The 21,814-nt window shown below is 45.6% G+C and overlaps 1 protein-coding gene across 1 annotated transcript in view; it reads right to left on the reverse strand.

The window, feature by feature from the left end:
* Nucleotides 1-186: 186 nt before the first annotated feature.
* LOC309683705 (phospholipid-transporting ATPase FetA-like) overlaps nt 187-21,814 on the reverse strand; it is a gene marked incomplete at its 3' end in the record, with an annotated part of 34,932 nt that continues 13,304 nt past the window's right edge. Inside the window, exons 3-5 of the mRNA XM_082498027.1 lie at nt 15,143-15,201; nt 3,265-3,378; nt 187-360 (exon numbers count right to left, since the gene is read on the reverse strand). Of these exons, the coding sequence (XP_082354153.1) occupies nt 187-360; nt 3,265-3,378; nt 15,143-15,201 (347 nt within the window). The remainder of the gene's footprint in view (nt 361-3,264; nt 3,379-15,142; nt 15,202-21,814) is intronic.

Consider the following 21,814-nt stretch of genomic DNA (forward strand, 5'->3'; position numbering starts at 1 on the left):
TCTATCAGTGACAACATTTTCAGACAAGCTGAGCAGTTTCAGAGGAAGTCAATAGAGTTGCTGGGCTGCTCAGCAATTTGGAAATTCTAGCTCCTTTTTAGGTAACGAATGATAGATTTGGGGATCTAATCTCAGACCCCATCTTGGCGACAGACCAGTTCTCCAACTGCCTGCCACTGGCCTTGTTTATTTTAAGAGGTTTGCTTCAGTCATTGTGCTACTGGCAAACTCCAAAGTACAGGTCAGCAACACAGATCTTACAAAATCATCAATGGCATCCTTGACTCCCGATACAGCCAGCACCAGCACTAGGGGCACCACCGTTGTAAACCAGGCCAGCGAGGAAATCTGAGGAATCAACTGTAGGAAGAAAAGATCTGAGTTGAGAAATTTCCTGCCAGTTCATCAGAAACTGAAACAAAGAACACTGTTTTCTGTGCAAGCTGTAGATAACATTTTTCTATGGTACCTGAATACACAATAAAGACAGAAATGCAGCTCTATCATTTATATGTGACCCCAGAACAGTGGGAGGTCCAGGGAGCCCATGCTTTGCTTACAAACCAAGCTGTAATTTAGATTATAAACATGGAACTGTCAGGAAGTGCAATGGGTTGCTCTTTCTTGTTGTTTGTAACATTAGGATTGCAAACTCCCCAGTGGATTTATCTGGAGGCACTGACATGGACAAGCCTGCTCTGAGGGATCCAGAGCTATCTGAACAAGGCCTGCTGTGCAGAGCCTTCCAACGCTTCTATGTTTTTATTTCAGTAACTCTTCGCATTTTCCTGAAGTAAACTTCATATCAATAAACAATACACAGCTGTTGCCAGGGTTGACCTTATTTTTCCAAGATCTACAGAGCCATTTTTGTCTATCACGTCTTTAACAGTGAGAGGACCAGTTGAAGTTGACTGGTGACTGAAGAGACTACACTGTCAGACTTGGACAAAGTACTAGTGAATGATGAAATGGAAAGTCCGTTTATGTGAAATGACAGGCAGTTTGACTGGACTTCCTTGCAAGTGCTGTGATAATGATGTGCTTCTGGGTGGACTGAGTCCCTCACCTACGTGTTGGGCTCTGTGCTTGCTACCAGGCACGTAAGCCTGTAGGAAATGGCTTTAAGGTGATATCTGTGACTTTGAGTCTGGCAGGATATTAGAAATCTGGTGGTGTAACTGTTGTGAACTCGAGTTTCTCAAGGGCTTCTGGTATTTAGGGCCTGCTTGCTTTGTCAGTGACATAAGAGGTACATGCTAAAAAATTTGGAATCAAATGGACAGAGCTTCCTGCTCCTCTGGTCCCGTGGCTGCAAAGGGAAGCCGGGCCCTGAGAGCAAAGGACTGAAGTGCCCTGGTGCATCTCCCACTGTGCTTCTGCCCAAGAATGTCTCTGCGCTTTCAGATTCTCTGATTGAAGTGGTTGAAGCATCTCCCAAAAGGGAGGTGGGAGTCTGAAGCGAGGGAGGCTACGCTTACCCTGCTGGTGATGCAGGTAACCAACAGTTGAAGGTGACCCTGTCGCGCCTTCTGTGATGCAGAGATGGACATTTTACCCCAGCATAGTTCCTTCCTTCCTCTAGAAGAACAGCACTAATGATGGAAGCAATGTGATGCCACCATCACTGTGTCCATCAGTTTGGATTTGGGCAGTGTCAACTCCATGTGTGTTGTGAAGTTGACATTTATGCCACTAAAGCAGCTGCTAAAGGGTGGAGAGCTGCTCTTTGGTATTGCTCCTTCTGCTACACCATCACAACCCAGATCCTACAGGCACCACCAAATCCAGCCAGGAGAATGATGTTTAGAGGCAAGCACATCCTCGCTCAGGTGTGGAGGCTGCAGAGACAGGTAACTGCTACCTAATCACCTAACTGGGAATATGCGTGTCCTACTGGGCTGTGCCAAAGGAGTGGGGAGGCAGAGTCCCCACCACCTATCCACCACATCCACTCCTGATGCAGGAAGAGATACTCCCAGTGCTGCAGGGATGGTGTGAGTGGGCAGAAGAGGGGAAAAATTAAGTGGGGGAGGAATACATAAATGTGCAAGCCTCGTAGCTGCCATCTTTAGCCTACCTTGATGCAGGTAGCAGAAAAAGCTGTATGCTTTTATACAGTCACTCCTAGACGGTTCAGCAAAAAACACAGCAGAATAATTTAAGGCAAATAGTTTGAAATACTATGAATTTGATAGACAAACAGCTAGAGTGCAGTACAACAACACAGGAACGGTGCTGTCAGCTTAGCTAAAAAGGTACTTTCACTAGTTTCTTGAAAAATATATGTGGGCTGAAATTTCTCAAATTTGTTCCCTGTAAATAAGCAAAGAAGATTGTATGTAGTTTGCCACAGGCTTAACAAAATTTTGGCTATGCTTTTTTGAGCTGAAATTGAAAAACAGCATTTGAAAAGGTAATTTTGCAAACTTGTGTGCACTGAAATGGTCAAATTTAAAATAGCATACTTGAAACATAATCAAAATTATACCCTTTTATTGGTAATGTGTATTCCCGTATGACTCAACAGCAACAGAGTACACTGCATTTATCCACATCCTAGCAGAGTGCAAAGGGGCAGAAATCCTGATATCAATTCCTCTGGCACGTTTAGCGATCAGACAGAGTAGCATTGCCAACAGCAATGGGCAAAGTGCAACTCAATGCCATCAGGAGCCACAGGGTTCAATAGCATGGCCAGTCTCTGAGAAGCTCCATATTAGACACCTTCCTCAGCCTGCTGAGAAGGGAGCAGCAATATTCAGCTTTATGCAAACTAGCTCCAACCTTGAGCCTTCCTGATGTTAATTCCTTCCTTCCTGGGGAAACAGTACAGGTTACAAATTTGTTCTTCTTGCTGTTTCCTTTGCGACTGCCAATGGCATTTGCCTTTAAATCTATGGATAAGAGACAACTTCCTTTTGTACTACAGGAGAAATAAGTAACGCAAATCCATTGACAGCTCATAGCACTCAGATGTAGATGCAAAGGGGTAGTAGGACATGGCATGAAAAATGTACACAATTTGTTGAAAACTTTAATTACATTCTTTCTCCATTTAGTTCAAACCCTCATATCCAAAGGTAAGAGAGGAAATTGCTTTTTTTTTTTTTTTTCCCCATACTTTCTATCTACTTTAAGGGTTTACTAAGACACTAATTCATAACAGGGATATAGCTTGCACTTTATTATAAGTACTAGTACATAGAGTGGCTTTGATAACAGACAGCACAATCTGCCAGAACCAGCACGGTGCATTCATACCTGCAAAATCAGCAAGAAAAGAAAGTAAGCGTTGGCTATTCGCTGGAACTGTTCAAACAGGTTGAGAGGCAGGAAAGTGAAGAAGTTGTATTTTGATGTTTTAATTGAATTGTTCTGTAGGGAAAAAAAGGAAAAGAAATCGGATTGGTGAAACAGGAAACAAAATTACAGCACAACCCATTTCAACGGTGTTTTTACTTGCTTATATTTAGCAATAGCATTGTTTCCAACACCAGCTCAAAAACATTTCCCTTTCCCCGACATAGTCATGCTAAGCCTGGATAAACAGACAGAATTCCTCTTGGAATTGGTGAAAACATGATGCCCAGTTTATGCCAGTACAACTGCAGGTAGGTACAGGTACATGTAGTCGCTCACAAACAGAGACACATCTTCCCTTTATTAGTGTCTCCGAACATCAGAGACACAGAATCACAGAATCACAGAATTTTCAGAGTTGGAAGGGACCTCTAGAGATCATCTAGTCCAACTGCCCTGCCAAAGCAGGATTGCCCAGAGCACATTACTCAGGACTGCATCCAGGCGAGTCTTGAAAATCTCCAGAGAAGGGGACTCCACCACCTCCCTGGGCAGCCTGTTCCAGTGCTCGGTCACCCTCACCGTAAAGAAGTTTTTCCGTGTATTTGAACGGAACTTCCTATGTTCCAACTTGTGCCCATTACCCCTCGTCCTGTCACTGGGAACCAATGAAAAGAGCCTGGCTCCATCCTCCTTCAACCCACCCTTTAGATACTTGTATGCCATAATAAGGTCTCCCCTCAGCCTTCTCTTCTCCAGGCTAAAGAGTCCCAGCTCTCTCAGCCTTTCCTCATAAGGGAGATGCTCCAAGCCCTTAATCATCTTAGTTGCCCTTCACTGGACTCGCTCCAGCAGTTCCCTGTCCCTCTTGAACTGGGGAGCCCAGAACTGGACACAGTATTCCAGTTGTGGCCTCACCAGTGCAGAGTAGAGGGGGAGAATGACCTCCCTCGACCTACTGGCCACACTCTTCCCTATGCAGCCCAGGATTCCACTGGCCTTTTTGGCAACAAGGGCACATTGCTGGGCCATGGATAATTTACTGTCTACTAGGAGCCCCAGATCCTTCTCCTCAGAACTACTTCCCAGCAGGTCCACCCCTAACCTATACTGGTGCCTAGCATTCTTCCTCCCCAGGTGCAGGACCTTGCACTTGCTTTTGTTGAACCTCATTAGGTTCTTCTCTGCCCAGCTCTCCAGACTGTCCAGGTCATGCTGGATAGCAGCACGGCCCTCTGGGGTGTCAGCCACCCCACCCAGTTTGGTATCATCAGCAAACTTGCTGAGCATACACTCTGTCCCCTCATCCAGGTCATTAATGAATATATTAAACAAAATTGGACCGAGTATTGACCCCTGGGGGACACCATTGGTTACAGGCCTCCAACTAGACTGTGCCGCTGATCACAACCCTCTGAGTCCTGTCCCGCAGCCAACTCTCAATCCACCTCACTGTCACCTCATCTGCACAAATAGAATTAAAAACTGTCCACAAGACACAACTGGTAGCATCTATAAAGCAGTGTTAGAAAATGCACATTAAGTCAATTATCTATAACTTGTCTGAGACTTTGAAGCACCATTTGGCTGGACAATGACACAGGAATTATAGGTCCTCCCATGAGCAGAACATGCCATTATTATTTTCACCTGATTCAGCAGTCGAAAGCAACTTGGAGCAGTGGCTTGTTTCTATTCCACAAAGATCACGTGCATGCAGCCTTGTGCAAACAGCCACTAAGACAAGAACTGACCATTTCAGTAAGCGAGTTGCAGCTTTGTTCCCTATTTCCAGTTTCCTTTTCTAATTCCAGATGGCTCCTCCAGCCACAAGCAATATCTGCTACCCGTCTGTCTTCTTCAAATCAAAGACCCAAGCTCGAGATTACAGAACTGGGTATTTTCTTCCATGAAGAGTAGAGGTCTCTGGTCTGATTCTTGCCACCCAATAGACAGGCTCAATCCATCATACTGACCCCACCAGCTAGGGCTGTCCCTTCAGTATTTAGGTGTGCCAGACTTTATTTTTACATGAAATTTATCAAGCACTCATCCAGGTTTAGTCCTGGAAGCATGTATGCCATCTGTTGCCAGCACGTCTAAAATTTCCCCCATAGAAGTTCTCCAGAAGATGCCTATTAATTCCCTCCTGGGAAACCTAAGGTGAGACTAAGGTGAGACAGCACAAGGAGGCAGATATTACACAGTGCACCTTCATTCACTAATAGATTTACTGGTTCAGTGGAAGAGAAAATAACGATTGTAGCATTGTAATAGTCTTCAGATATTGCTAAGCTGGCAGGAGCACAGGAGCTACTAATTATGAATCACAGGCCACATCCAATCCATGCATTAAGCCAGGATCTCAACTTCTAAACTGACACACATCTTCATGTTTCCACTATTAATCCAATTATTTAAGATCAGCACCATAAGGTGTGTATGGGGGAAGCTATTCCATTTTAGGCAGTTACTGGATTTCTGGCTTTGTCCGGACAAAAAGCACAGCAACATTCTTCAGCATTAACTTCATGTTTTATCCTTTGTACAAGCCAATGAATAAGCCTCTAAAAGAGCAGAGATGGAAATGCCAAATCCTCCCATTGATTGCACTCCAGCAAGAAAAGATGTTTATCAGTGATCATCATATAAACAGTATTGCTCGTCTCCTGGCACCATGTAGCCATCTCTGGGTGTGGTTAACTCTGCCTGTGATCTAAACATTATGACACATCGTTAAATTTGGTTTATTTCAAAATTCCTCACCATAGGATATGCGCTGCACACGGGCTCCACATACACTGCTAAAACAGAAGCAATGGAACAGCAGCATCCTCAGCAAACCCAACATACAGAGAATTAAATTACTGCTTGACAAGTCTGTGTCCAACAGACACAGAGTCTGGCAGACTTTTTAATAAAACCTGGGTCTAAAGATGCTCCCTGCCCGCTAATCTAAAGAAAAATATCATGGCCACTTACTTGAAAAAAAAAAAAAAAAAGACAGTAGCTGCAAGAAAAAGTAAGGGGAGCTGACCTTTTTGCGTCAACAGTTTTTGGAGGGTCACACACAACATGGGAAAAACTACCCAGCAAACACTCACATAAAGTTTACAGAACATGGCCTGCAAAAATCTCAGAGGGGGATAAGAAAAGAATGGGAGTGGTTTATTTCAATTCCTGCCTTCTATTTCTGTCCATTAATTACGTCAGGAAAACCACTGAATGAACCAGAGCTATTCATTTTGTTTCCTATTGCCATTAGGCATGGTAAAAAAAACAGGCATAACAGCTTCCAAATGCTTAACTGCAGGAATCGAGACATCCAGTGTTTTCTCCATAGTATTTCAGGATCATTATATTGTTTGACATACACCATCTTTTGGGACACTGGGACACTACAGACCTCAGGGTAAGGACAGGGAGTATCATAGTGGATCTTCTCATTATTCTAGAATCTATAATTAAAACTAACCACCAGAAAAAATAATTCCTCATAATCACTATGAAGATTTCTCATTCGACAAGTAACTTGTTATGGCCTTCAGCAGCTAAGGGAATTCCAATATTAAACAATAAAAAGAAACTAGGGAAAACCTCAGCCTTTCCAATTCAAATCTCTGCATTCCCACGTCAAGGATACAGCCGAAGCTCTGTGCAATACTCCAGGGCTGTGTGCTCTGACAGCTTGGGCTCTCGATTGACTACAGAGAAATCTCAGTTGGCCTCTGCTCTTGATCTGATCCTACTCCATGTTGCTTAACACCATCACAGCCTGTCACTCCTTTAGAGCTGTACCAGAACCTGACTCTGGGATGAGAGGGGTACTTCGGGAACCTGCAGCACCGCAGAGTGTTAAACAGTCCATACACAGCCATCATTTTATAAAGTGACGCCTCTAACGTGTCATTCTCCTTACTTCCCCCATGCTCTGTCTTCAGTGAGGGAGACTCCCATATGGGAAAAGTGATGGAGGAGAAATGTCTTTGAAGCAGCAATTAAGTATTAAGAGGCCTTACAGGAGCTTCTGGTTCTCCTATAGATTTATCAACATCAAGCATCTAAGAAAAGCAGCTTTATAGGCCGAGCACAAAGATGGGAACTGGGAGCTTTACGCTCATTCCCAGGTCTGCCCTAGACTTCTGGTTGACCGCGGGCAGCCCCTGCGTGCACCTGTGTCCTACATGAATAGGTTCGAGCGTGGTTACCCACCGTCAGCCTCAAGCTCTCCAGATGCAAAGCTTGACACGAGAGCAACGTTGTCTGTGGGTGAGGGATTATTCTCATCTGCTCTTTTCAGGGGCTAGATTCACACCTCCTGGAGGTGTGACTCCACCAAAATGCTGTCCCTAAGAATAGTGCTCATCGCGCCACAGTTACACAAGTCCAGATCTGGTGGATGAGCTGTTACTTTGGGGGTGTTTTCAGAAGCCCGCCTGTGACGTCTGACCGCGGGCAAATGCTCAGCAGATGGCTCCTACCTTTGTTCGCTGAGCAAACAAATCATCTCCTCACCATAAAAGTCACTGGAAATAAGAAACACTGACGCTTTTGTGGCCAGATTACGGAGGCTAAAGGGTGACACCTGGAAAAGACAGGGTTTGGCAAGGTATTGGCCATCTGAATTTATACCCCTGGTTCAGTGACATATTTCTTTCCAGCAGCTGGATAACCTGGCTCAAAGCAAATCTTAGCAAAACCCTGGTCGTCCTGCAGGGAGGTGTTGTGCCATGACACCTGGCAATTTCACTGGTACCTGTGTCGAACAAGGTACAGACCAATGAAGCAGCTGAGAAACAGCAGAAATGGCTTTCCCAGGTGCTTTGATAAATCCTCACAAGGAGGTGGCAGAAGAGCAATTCAGTGGCACTTTGTTTAACTGCAGCAGTGCAATCTGAAAGCACAGAGCTGCCATATGCAGCAATGTGACCACAGGGCTGTGAATGTGCTCAAGGACATATTTAATAAACTTGTGTAACAGGGCAAGTGGTGCCACAAAAGCTTTCTTTTCATAGGTAATAGAGAATAGCCAGGCTAGGTCGCTTTTAAGCCTACCAAGTTCACTGCCTTATTCCGGACAGTGGGCAGCAGCCAAACTCAACAGAAGACTGAGAAAGGCCAACGGGATGCTGATGAGATTTGTCTGGTCCCTGTAAAGATCTCATCCTGACTCCCAGAAGTAAAAGACTGGCCAGTCAGACACGAGGAATAAAAGGATCTGTCTCCAACCCACAATCCTCTTCCTTTTTTTTTCTTTTATCTTCTTTTTTAATTTTTAACAGTTTGGGGAATTTCTTACATATGTAACTACTTGACCTCCTCCTGGCAGCAATAAAAAAGTGAGTTCCAGGATCCCATCACACGTTGAGTATTCCAGGAAAATTTCTAGGAAAATGTGGTCACTGGCTGTGTTTTCCTATTCTGTTCCTTGTGCCTGGAGCCACCCTATTACAGAGTTGTTAATCCGTTTAACATTACTGTGATGAGTGTCCTCATCATGGTGGTACAGAGGAGGGCATGGAGGCAGAGGGAGGTGGCATGGCTTGACGACCTCATGCCATCGCTCACAGACAGGCCAATGCATGGGATCTAAAGGACTTGTCTCTTAATCATCTCCTTTGACTACATTGCCTTCTCCTTCCAGTCAGCTCAGTACCTAAAGCTGCTGCCAGGCAGGGAGGAGAAGTGAAGGTGAGGGCAGAGCACTGCCGAGTAGTACAGAGGAGACAAACTCCAAACCACTGTAGTCTGTTCACTAAGGTCTCACACAACCAGACTCCCAGTCAGTATGGTAGAGACTTTGTCTCCATGAGGTTTAAGATAAGATGAAGAGCGGAGGGCTTGGTCCAAAGAGAGTCTATGGACTTCACTGCAGCTCATGTCTGGCACAGCTCAGCCTTTCTATGCCTGTCAGGGCCCTAATATGCCTTAATGGCCTTGACCTCACCTGGACCTTCCATCCACAACCCCTGTCCGGGGCTCAGGAGCTCCACCTAAGCCCAGCCCTGGGCCTTGCCTGAGCTATGTTGTAGGAGTATCGGTCTCTAGCCTAACATTTGTCCTAGCTTCCCAGATAGACCTATCTATCCCTGTCTCCTGGATGGATCTTGGACCTATGATACACATCTTGTCTTCAGCCCTGTCTCCCGCTGCTCCTGACTGGGCTCCTTAGATGGACACAGGACCTGGTTCATCACTTCACTTTGTCTGGGATGGGCCCCATTACTAGCATCCTGCCCTGTGCTCCGTGACCATATGTTGCAGGACTGCATCCTGGTCAGTGAGGCTTTGCCTGCACTGGGGTCACCCTCAGCTCCCAGCTTGTCCCCTCTCATAGGGTAGGCCTGCTCTGGCTGCTACCTGACAGTGCCTCAGCTGGTCTTCGGATGAATCCAGCTAACACCTTCCTAAATGCAGAAAGAGCAGTGCAGGTTGCTGCTGTAGCTATTTATTCAGGGGTTACTCAGATCACCTTTCACATGATCAGACAACACTCCTTTCAGCCTTGAGTGTGATGAACACTGGGAAACATTTGCAGGTTGAGATGGGAAGAGAGGGCAGCCATTGCCACCATCCTGACCACACTGACCAGGCCCTTGAGGATAACCCACCAGGCAAACTTTTCAGATCGAAGTGCGCAAGTGGAGGAGGTGGAGCAGAGTCCGATCCCACTACCAGGGTTCCTTGCTCTCTTTAAATTTCAAAGGGATAAGAACCAAGCTGAGATCCAGCCCAGGGCAATGTGTATTGGCCATAGGAAGTTATATACATCCCTCCAGTTTCACCAGAGAATTCATCATATGACCAGGGAGAACAAAAGCAGAGTCCAAGCATCCCCCTTGTTGCCGGTCCTGCAGAAAGGATGCTGGTTTGACCCTAGATCCTGATCCAAGATGAAATTTGTCATTGACTCATGGGCCCTGCATTTCCTCTCCTATTGTCTGAAAGCCAATTTCAAAGTTGTTTTCGCAGCCCTTTGTGACGTCCCAGGGCAGCTGTGCTAAATTCCGATGTGAAAGCGAAGAAATAAAAGGGAATTGGGATCAGAGCAAACATTAAATGTCTTCAGAAGAGATTTTCTTCTCCAGAGTGTTGATAGACAAAGAGCCCATTGTGGTGGACCCACACAGGGCTGTCCCCTCTGCAGCTGTGCTGGGGACAGTGCAGACAGATCGAATTGCCTCAGATAAGAACCTTGATTAAAGCCCTTAAATCTTGCTGGACCACATCTGGCACCCTGCTTTTCACTTTATTTCAGTCTTTACACAGGCAAACCTCAGTGAAGTCAGGAAGGATCTTCCTGTCTGCAGTGTGAATAAACACAGGATTAGGACTTGACTTTTCATTTTTACAGACCTATATTGAGTCCATTTTTGTGCTGCATTAAGTGCCTTTACATGCCACTCAATCACGCTTGGTTTCTGAGTCATTCCAAACTAATTTTGTGAGCTGGTGGGTAGTACATACCTTCACACTCAGCCCTTCCAGTTAACTGCACAGCACTTTGTTTTGAAGGTTTTTTTTTTTTATTATTTTTCTAAGCTACTGTGTTCTTGCTGTGCAGGATAAAGCCAAGGATGTCTGGGGCTGCACCAGTCTGAGCGCTCTAGTTTCAGCTTCAGTCTTCACACTAAGCCCAAATAAATCCTGACCTACCCAAGCACCGCCACAGCCACTGCTTGAAGCTGCTGCCCTTAACCACAGGCACCTCCTATTATTTAATCACAGCAAAAGTCATCAGAGGACACGTAAGAGGCTTCTTCGGGTAAGAGACACTTTCCTTGTCCCCCTCACAGTCTGTACTGCCTCTGTTCATGCAGATGAAGGAGACCAATTCAGTCTTCCAGGCCACTGCAGGACATATTTCATATGCCCATGGGGCACATTAAGTTCTTCCTCTGAAACTGTCCCTCCACCTCACCATGAAGCCTCTGTGTTAAGGGGATTTCCACTATGTGCAGCTCTTCTCCTCATATCTTCATCCTCCCCTATTGGTCCAGCCTCCCGCACCACTCAACCATCCTGCCTGGTGGTGCTCAGCTAAAGAGGCTCTGTGGCTGGAGCAGTGTGGCAGGGACACACTACAGCTTGGCCTCTCGCATATCTTCTGGTGAGCTCTGGGGGTGAATTTGCCCTCCACAGTCTCCTGCAAATCCAAGTGTGATGGATCTGGACATGCCCTTGCATGCATTGGCAGACACCACTTTCCACAGTGCAGCATCAGGTTCCTGCAAAGCTGGTTTGAGCGTGTTCATGAGCCTTGCTTCATACCAGGAGGGCCAGCTTTCAGCAGCTGCCAGAGCTGATGTCAGGCTGCACACACAATAGAGTTTTCAGGTTTTTCTCAGCAACGCTCTCCTCCCTTCACAGACATCCTGTAGACTTTGCACTGGGAAGGGACGATAACGACCAACTATTCAAGGACAACACGCCCACCTCCAACTGTAGGCTCCCACTTCCCTGTTCTCACTGAAACTAAACAAGGACAAAGCATCTCTGTACCTTTGATCTATGCCTACACAATAGAAACTCTCTTTTTAGTGAAAGGGTCGAACCTTCACACCAGCTGGGACACACAGCCTGGCTGCAGCAGTAAGGCAATACACAATGCCTCTGCTTGCATTTCCCTTTCTTTTCCTCACTGGCCTTTCTCACCTTGCTGCCTCACCCTAAAGAAACATTTACTGCTTCACCTAGCTTTGTTACAAGAACCTGTTCTATAGGTTTTATGGCTAACATGGCTTTAAGTTACCAAGTGAAGTAAACCTCACTCCTGTGGCTTTCACTGTCTAGAATACTTTCTAAGCTTTGTTATATTGGTGGGTGCTGTTCCAGTTTCTGCCCAGTGTTTGTTTTATCTGGCTGGAACTGGCGCAGCCTTCTTTATGCCTTGAGAGAAGACAAGACCCCTGTGCAGGAGGACAAGGACTAATGGTTCTTGTTGTGGGATCCAGAGGTAGAGGATGGCTGTTCTCCTCCTGGCTCTATAAAGAAGACTCAAATCACCGTATGTCCATGTATGTTGATTCTCATGCCCCAAAGAGCTGAGCACCAGAGTGAAGTCCAACGCTTTCATCATTTGCTTGTACGCAGGTCAAATTAAATACATGAGGGTGGGAAGTCACCCTGAGGGAGGACTGTGGCTGCAGGAGACAAAATCACTCTGTCTAGAAAATGTCAGCATGCTGAGAGACAACTGAATCTAATAGCTGCTGTCCCCGAGCACCCCAGTGCAGGCTCCAGCATTCGGAAAATCTTTGTCCCCTGGACCACATCCTCGTGCTTAGCAGTGCAACCCCACTGCGTTCAGAACATGAGGAAGGGGCCCAGATTTGACACTTGCAGTGGACTACAGGACTGGGAGAGGTAACTTTCGGGAGCACTATGCATATGTTGACAGGAGGGTACAAGGAGACTATCTCCCCTTTGGGCATCTCCAGATGCACCCAGCAATTTATAGCATGGGTTCTGGAGTAATTTATGAGCAAGGTTATTCCTTTTCATACACCGTGGTAATGGGAGCTTAATAAATTGAACTTTTGCCAGCATTTACTGAAAATAAGCAGCCCAGGAAGGATGTGCAGCCCTGTACCTCACCACTTAAAGTCTTTTAGTGCCTCACCACCCACTCACCACTTCAAGGCTTGGCTCTTTCTGGACAGTTTTCTAGATTTCCTAAGCCTCAGTCTACACTGGACTACAGAAATCATGAGCCACAGCTGATTAAACGAGGGGTAGGATTACTGAAACTCACTGCCAAGTTTTAGCAGATTATATTGAGCTGACTTTTTGGCTGCCTCCACTTTCATACCTAATCAATAGACTCTTACGGAAACCCTCCAGAGGTCTCACAGTCGTCTCCTTAATTTTGTTTATTTGTAAATCCTTGGGCATATGAGCAAGCAGCTGGGAAGCAGTTACATGCAAAATCAACCTTATGAATGGCTTTTCACAGAAATAGGCTAAGAACCAGAACTGTTGCTTGTTCTCTGTACCCTGACATCATTGTACATCTCTCTCCTGCTTTCCTGCCCCACTGCTGCTCGTAGTCTACATTGCAATCATAGAATCATAGAATGGTTTAGGTTGGAGGGGACCTTGAAGATCATCAAGTTCCAACCCCCCTGCCATAGGTAGGGACACCTCCCACTAGACCAGGCTGCTCAAAGCCCCATCCAGCCTGGCCTTAAACACCCCCAGGGATAGAGCTTCCACAACTTCTCTGGGCGACCCGTTCCAGTGCCTTACTGCCCTCAAAGTGAAAAAATTCTTCCTAATATCTAATCTAAATCTACCTTCTTCCAGTTTGAAGCCATTCCCCCTCATCCTATCATGACATGCCCAAGGAAAAAGTCCTCCCCTGGCTCTCCTGTAGGCCCCCTTTAGGTACAGGAGGGCCACAATAAGGTCTCCCCGGAGCCTTCTCTTCTGCAGGCTGAACAGCCCCAACTCTCTCAGCCTGTCCCCACAGGAGAGGTGTTCCAGCCCTCTGATCATCTTTGTGGCCCTCCTCTGGACCCACTCCAACAGGTCCATGTCTTTTCTATGTTGGGGACTCCAGAGCTGGAAACATTCAGCGAAAGATCAGAAACCCATACGTAGTGGCGATACCCACCCCAGTGCTCTATAGGCAGGTCCTGTGCAAATGAAATGTACTTTCCCAGTCTCAAATCACCAGGCTTGATAAGGCATTTGTGATGCATAGTCCTTTACATGCATTAACTACAATGCATTTCATATTCAGGACATACAGCAGTTCTGCACCTAGGAAGTCTCTAACCTGTGTTGGTTAGTTCAAGGTGACCACTGAAAACCATCCAGTTCACGCTGCCAACAGATCAGCTACATTAAGATCTTTAGCCAAAGCTGTTGGCAAGTCAGACTTTTTATCTCACAAGAAATTACAATGTTCTGAAATGCTGAGTTTTTCCAGTTCTTACCGAGAAGATACTTGTGATGTTCCTAAACCAAAACATGATTCAAAGGAGCTCCTGAGTAAAACTGAAGGATGAAAATTTTACCATTGGAATTCAGATATTCAGAGGATAAAAATTCACAAAATTCATTTCAATATCAGTTGGCAGCTGCAAATGCTTTGAAAGAATGGAGCTTCAGGATTGCCTCAAGGAGAAGATGACCCTGCAGCCAGGCAGTATGGGTCTAGCAACTGAGCTAGCCCTTCTCTGCACACAGCATGAGCAAATGGTCCACAAGCTTTGGAAATCAAGTAGCCCAAGGGGCTGCCTGGCTCCACAGCCTGGCAGACCTGGGTCACAGCCAGCCCGTGTCATGGTGCTCCTTGGAGTCACAGATTTCATGGCATGATGTGAACCTAAGTAGGCTATTAAGGAGCTGAAAATAAATCTGGCAGGATGCCACAAAGGCCAGATTGAAAACCTTCCTGCCAGAGAGGATTTCACTGCAAGAGCTGAGGAACTGACACATTTCCTTTCATGTTTTACTTTAAATGAAGACACGTTTCCAACAGAAAAGTCCCCCCAGGTTCTGTTATTGAAAGGCCTTGGAGCCTGATCCTGCAAATGCTTTGACTCACAAATAATTTTCTGGAAGTGTGTAAAGTCACTGCCATTACGCTCTTCCAGCATTAGATCCCCTTCGACTGCCCATTCGCAGGGTTGACCCCACAGCCAGAGCTCACTTTGGCTGACTCAGCAATGAACCATCTCCGATGGTTCATCTGGCACGTGTCTGCCTTGTTTGCAGAGTCATAGCCAGCATGTAGTCATGTCACCCCCTTGAAACAACACTCAAGACATGAAGCAGACGCAGCTACATCTGTGACTACATCTGTATGAAACAACATATGCCGGTTACTTACAGCATATTCAAACTGAAGATTAAAATCCCGGTTGTTTGCTTGAAGTTGTCTCTCTTCCTCTGTAAAGAAGAGGAAACACATCAGACATGCTTGAAGGTAAACAGACTCAATACAGTCACGAATGAAGCATCAGAAAAAGAAAGCAGAGCTGCCAAAAGGCAATGTCACCAGGAATCTGTGCTCTATGTAACTGCCCCATGTCCGGGAACTGAAGAGGCTGGTGACACTGATAGAGCAGCACTGTGAACTGGTACTATAGCACAAAGTCCATGTCTCCTCTGCACTGCAATGCCAGCAGTGGTTTTACAGATTGTTCACCTTCTCCTGGACAAGAATTATCACTCAACCAGTGGTGCTCTATTCCTGCCCTGCTCCATCTCTTCCCCCTGAAGTCTCTGGGGCTGTTGCCAGCAGTATCCTGTTAGTGATCTTCCTCCAGTACAAGTATATCTCCTAGCATGATCCCACAGATGGGGCATTACCACCATAGCTATCATGAAATCAAAAACTACTGGAACAGATTTCAAAAAGTCATCATATCTATCCTCTACATCAAGACAGGGTTGCACTCCTAATAAATATCCTAGAAAGCTCGAGTGATGGCTGTTCTCCAGACTGCCTCTTCCAGGACTGCAGTGTCCTTTCCCTGGGAGAGATTTTACTCCATTATCTGACATAAAACTCATTAGTTCAAATTAAACAAATTATGGGATGGTCAACAGTGCTCTTCTGCTCCCCCTCAGTTCCTTGTTCTATTAGTGAAGGATGCAGAGCACAGACACATGCATTATGTATTGAAGGCTGTTATGCCTTACTGTAGTCTTCTCTTCCCAAGGGTAAGCAACTCCAGTTTCTTCAGCCACTTCCTATGAGTCAGTCTGTCAGAAGTAGCATCACTCTTGCTGCTCTCCAGTGGACTTTCCAGCTAGTTCCCCTCATTCTGGAGGCGTAGTGGCCAAAATGGGTCACAGCTTGCAACTGAAGTCTTACAAAAGCTGACTGGAGCACAAGGGACACTTCACCTATCTTGTAGAACACGTACATTTGACATGAGAATTCACCTAGGAGTAATTTAAAATAATATCCTTATGTACCACCAGCATGCAGCTGATGGTGTTCCAGAATATGATCCATTTTGGCAGCTCCTTTCTGGCAGAGCCGAGGCCTCATCAGGCAACGCAAATCTTTCATTTGTCCTTCCTGAACTACATCCAAATTTTTTCAGTCTATTTCTCCAACTAATCAATTCCAATCCTATCTTTCAGTGTGCTTGTAGCTCCTGCCAGTGTGGTGCCATTCACAGATTTACTAAGTGTGTTCTTTATTCTGCCAGCCAAGATGTAGAAGAAAATATTGAATGCCAGACTCAGGATACACCCCTGATGAATCTCTCAAGTTTTGTAATCAGTCATTGATAACTATTGTCAGTGTTTTGGGTTTTTTTTTCCGAAAAGTCTGGCACTCACTCTATCTCGAGCATGTATCTCCAGTTTACTTGTAAAAATGCCACCAGTGACAGTCAAGATACATGACAGCTACCTAAAGCTTTTTCACTAGCCCTCTGGCTACCACTAATACAAAATTAATTTTGGTTTGATGCAGATTTTCAGGACTGCTGGCTGTTCATCTTCTCTTCCCCACACAGACACTCCTAGTTACTTTGAAGTGGTTTGTTGGATTGTTTCAACCTTTACAAAAGTAGTGAAGCCAATATATCTATAATCGCTCAGCTTTTCTTTTCCCTTGTTTCAAGGCTGATGCTATGCTTCTGCTTTTTCCAGTCTTCTGAACTTTGCCTGCCTGTGCACCAGAAACTCTCAAAGGCAGCATTGCTCCAGGCCATGCTCTACCTTACCTAGCCAACCCACTCCCTCTCTATTCTGGCCCAAAACATCCCCCCTTCTCCTCTGTTTCTGGCAACTATTATGTTAGATGTCTAAAGAAAAAAAAAAAAAAAAAAAAACCAAACCAAACCCAAACCCAGATTTCTTAACATTATTTGCTAGGCTTTTTTTTCACTGAGTAGCAGACATAAACCTCCTTTGATCTCCCTCTTACTAGAAGGGTTACAGAACCCCAGAGATCCCAACTCTTACAGAACAACTTTTATTGCCCTTTATGTCCTTGATAGCTTTTTCTCGCTTTGAGCCTTTGCCACACAGTTTGTGCTGGATAAAACAAGCTGGTTTGCACCTTCTAGAGACATCCTTCCTCTGCCTGAAGTGAATGAGGAGATTGTGAATTTGCCATTTCACTCACTCTTGTGAGCCTTTCCTTGAAAAATGATACCTTATAGCTGTGCCCTTAATACCAATTACATAAGGAAATGACAGCTCTGCTTAATTCTCCCTTCACCCCAGAATTCCTTCCCATGAGATCTCAGTTACTAGTTCTTCATATTTGCTGAAGATTTCCTTCTTGAAGTCCATTTTAAACACTTTGATATTGTCACTTTTTCCAAAGCATCATACTGTCATTCCATAATCATTCCCTTTTACACTCCCTCCTGCTTTCACAGGACCAGCCAGCTCCTCCCTGTTGGTGGGAACCAGTTCTGGAACAACCTCCTCTCTAGCTCCAAAAAATTACCCACCTCTGCACCAAAATGCTGTGCCAGCTGAACAGGTTGTGTACCCCTCTGATCCCCTCCAGCTCTGCCTCTGCCTAGTTAGAATTCCTCATTTGCCATCATGCCATGTCTCTCACAAAACTACATATATTTTTTTTTCCACAAAAAAATGCCCCTCTCGGTTTGCTGTGCCTATGTTCTTTACCCTTGTAGCATTACTCAGAGATCTGCGATTTGTACCTCTCCTTCCTCACAATGGATCTCAGAGCACATGAACATACAAGGAAAACATCTCTTCCCTTGCCACCTCTGTTACCCTTCCAGAATAAGCTTTATTCTTTTCTATTAATATTCCAGCCTCATGAGTTATTCCAGCACGTGTCTATTATACTTATTAGATGATGTGTTAAGACATCTAGTTCTTCCTGTTTATCCACTCTTGCATTAGCAAGCGTCTAAGCTATTCAGCGCACTGAACTGTTATCCTTCCTCCTTTCCCTCCAATAACCCTGTAAATAACACAGCATCCCTAATTTTTAAGCCCTTTCTCAGATCCCCATTTTTTTGGTTTCTGTCTGTGGACAGTTTTCAGCAAGCCCTCTAATTACCAATGTAAAGCTGTGCTAGCAGGTAAATGGGCTTTTGCCTTTCTGCAAGCACATCGAGCTGTGTCAGACATTTCCAAATCAGCTCCCAGCTGCCCCAACCCGGTGATTCAGACCAACCACAGAGTCTTCATTCAAGACCCTCAAAGCGGTTAATCCTTCACTGCTTTCCTCAGACACATTTTTCTCATCTTTCACAATGGGGAGAACAATGTACAGAGAGATCAGAGTAACTTGTCTGGTGTCCCAGAGGAAAACAGAAGCAGAGTCCAAGAGGTCCAGTCTTCCAGGGCTTCAACTATTGTCTTACGTGCCTCTTTAGGAATTTTCCTGAGGGCGACCAGTATTATCAAAGCAGACGAAAGATAAAGCTATTTGTTAAAAACAGAACTTCCCAACACTTGCACATTTCCTCCCATACAGTCAGTGCTACTCTGGTCCTCTCCCCAGGGGCTCCAAGTCTAGTCCTGGAATAAATGCCACAGAAAAGATAAATGGCTTTAACGTAAATAGGAATAGGTGACAGAGCCTGAAACCCTTACCAGGCTACAGAAGCGTGCTGGTCCTGGGAAGGAGAACCGGCAGGCAGCGGCAGAGCTGTTTGCACACACCACGGGCTTACGTGGAGCAGAGCAAGCAAGCCAAAGACCTGTGGCGACCCCAAAATGAAAAGCTGAGCACTCTCAGGGCACAGCCTCATCCATGCTGCTCACAGCAGAGGACAACATTGGCCGTGCTGCTCACAGCCGGCAGGTCTGACCAGCTGCCTCACCAGAAGGAGCTATGGAAACACACGATGGACAGAGAGGCGCAAAGACATCCAGAACTGCTAATCTGGGCTGGAGCCCTTTGGGTATCTACTCCCTTGCCAGGACATGAGACAGAGTACACAGAGCACACAGAAACAGAATGCCAAGTGCTGCTGGTAGCAGCTGCAGGTGCTGCGAGGTGCTTGGCTCTTGCCAGGGCTCGCTGGGCAGTGAGGAGCCGTCCCCTCTTCTCAGCCTGACCCCCAGGGTCTGTGCAGCCAGGGAGAGGCACTTGACACGTGCATTTGAATTCAAGGATCTCAAATGCTCCTAAAAAGAAACCGTGTGTGCACCTGCTCCAGTGAGGAGAGGAGCCTGGCTTCTTACCATGGTGAGAGATGCAGTCTCCAAGAGGAATGGATTTTATATGAGACACAGAAATAGCTGGAAACAACTTAGGGGTGGCACAGGAACATGAAGCACTGGGACATAAAACAGCAAATGAAATTCACTCAAGGCATTGTTCTCCTGTGCCTGATCATATGGTACCTAAGGGCAGGCTTTCTAGGACAACCCATTTCTGAAGGCCAGCTATGAACCTCGTTCAAAACTGAATGGAAAGTCTCTGGCCTGCCGTAGCCATCCATCCCTCTCAGAGCTGGTGTCCCTAAAGGCCAAAATATGAGGCTAATTTCTCGTGGCAAGATTTTCGTTTTCCTTACTGGATAACGGCCAATACCTTTGGCTAAAGCAAGAACAACCACAACTAATTGCAAAGGGTGCCTCATCAACAACATCAGCACACAGAACTTTCTCTCCTCAGGCTACACCAAAGGAGAACCACTGCTGACCACATGCGCAGGGCAGTGGTGCCTCAGTGGTTTTATTTTTACCAACAGAGGAGAGTGAGGTCCTACTGCTGCGTCTTCTAAATCAGTGGTTCACAACTGTGATAGACCAGACAACTCTTATTTGTTTCTGGAACTGTCTGGACAGAAATGAAGCCTCTTGGATGACCGCAATAAACAAAAAGTTAGGGTAAGCTAAGCATTACCCCAGCCATGACTGCAAACCACAGCTCAGGGTATTTTGGCTTGAGATCCAAGCACACATGTCTTATCATGCCCTGTTGATTCTAAAAGCATTGAGGAAAAAGGGAGGGGAAACATGAAGGGCTATCAGACGAGAAGTTTTTCATTTCTTGAAACTTTTTTATATCTCTAAGAAACTCCAACTTTCTGCATCTGTGAACTGCAGTGAAAAAAATCACTGGAAAGAAGGAACGGGATTTGTGCTCCAAGTTATCATTTCACTGCCACTGAAAACTATTTTAAATTATTCATCAGTGGAAACTCAGTATACATAAATATGGCTTAGTGCCCAGTTCTTGGTCTAACCACTGAGACCAAGTCACTGGGAAAGTGGCTGTTTTCTCAGGCAGACAGATTTAGGAGCTAAACCACAGAATAACATCTGTATTTAATAAAATTAAACCCATGCCAAAAATCAGCTATAAATGTAACTGGCCAGCCTACCAGCCTTCTCCATTTAGGACTGCCGCATGGAAAAGTCCTGCAAAAGGTTAGATTCAAGAGCTGGTCAGACAGCCTGGAAATTTGTTTCTGGTTTATGCTAAGGAGTATGTGCCAAGAGCAATGCTTTCAGCAGCCTGTTGGAAAAGTTTTGTAGGTATTAGGTCTTGTGGCTCCAAGAAACAGGAGGTTAAGATCTGCCTGGTTTTGCCAAGTCATACACAAACTAGGGCCTGATACCTCATGCATGAAACGAACACAGCCCAATTAGGGGAGTGTCGGCGTAACTAAGCCTGACAACAGAACAGAGACAACATAAACTCTGTAAAAATAATGATCTCAACTCCACCCTTTAAACAAGCGACCTCAAGAGCATGAATGCTGCCCTGGACCAGCTACAAAGAATGGCCTCCAGGAACTGAGCTCCTCTCCCCAGCTTCCCTTGCAGTGTGGCTCTCAGCAAAGCTATTAACCTTATCAATACCAAGTTGTGAAAGGTGTAACACAGTTATTCTGGTCCCAAGAGCGCATATCTGACCTTCCTAAGGCTGCAATTCAGGTCTGCCCTGCAAAAGGCTATAGGCAGTCTCAGAAGACCTCCGCCAGTCGCAGCACGTTTTTTGTTTTAAATCTTATGATGTGCCTCCTTCCACTGTGTCCCATCTCCCTCCTACTTTTCTTGAGTCTACTTCTGGGCACCTCTTCATCATTGTGTGATGGCTTTGGTATCACAGCACAAGTGCCACCCAGCATCCAGCACCCAGGCCATCACCCATCGGTTCACCCTAGGAACCTTAACCCTTATTTCTGGTCTTTGCTGGACTGTCACTCTGTGTGCACAAGAAACTGAAGTCTGCCACAGTGTGTTGGTACCTCTGTCCTCCCTGCCCACAGAAAAAGAGAATTACAGTGTCCACTGAAAAGCAACTCCATGGGAGAGAGCAAGTCATTGTATACTGTATTAGGCAACTGAAATTGCTGCTCCTAGGGAGGTTATTATACAAGCTATTAGCCAAAATCTCCTTTCACCTTAAAGTGACAATTTCCCCTTTCTGCAATCACGTGAGATGAGTGAAGCATGCAACAAGTTTCTCGATTTGCAGTCACTGTACCGGGGCAGAGTCACTACCGTTGGGTCAAAGAGAACAGGACTATCTACGTTTTATAGCAGCGATCGCACAGGATTTCACATTCATAATACAGCAGTGTCTTGCCAG

Source organism: Vanellus vanellus (genome assembly GCF_965231255.1).
Source record: "Vanellus vanellus genome assembly, chromosome: Z".
In the NCBI taxonomy this organism is placed as follows: Eukaryota; Metazoa; Chordata; class Aves; order Charadriiformes; family Charadriidae; genus Vanellus; species Vanellus vanellus.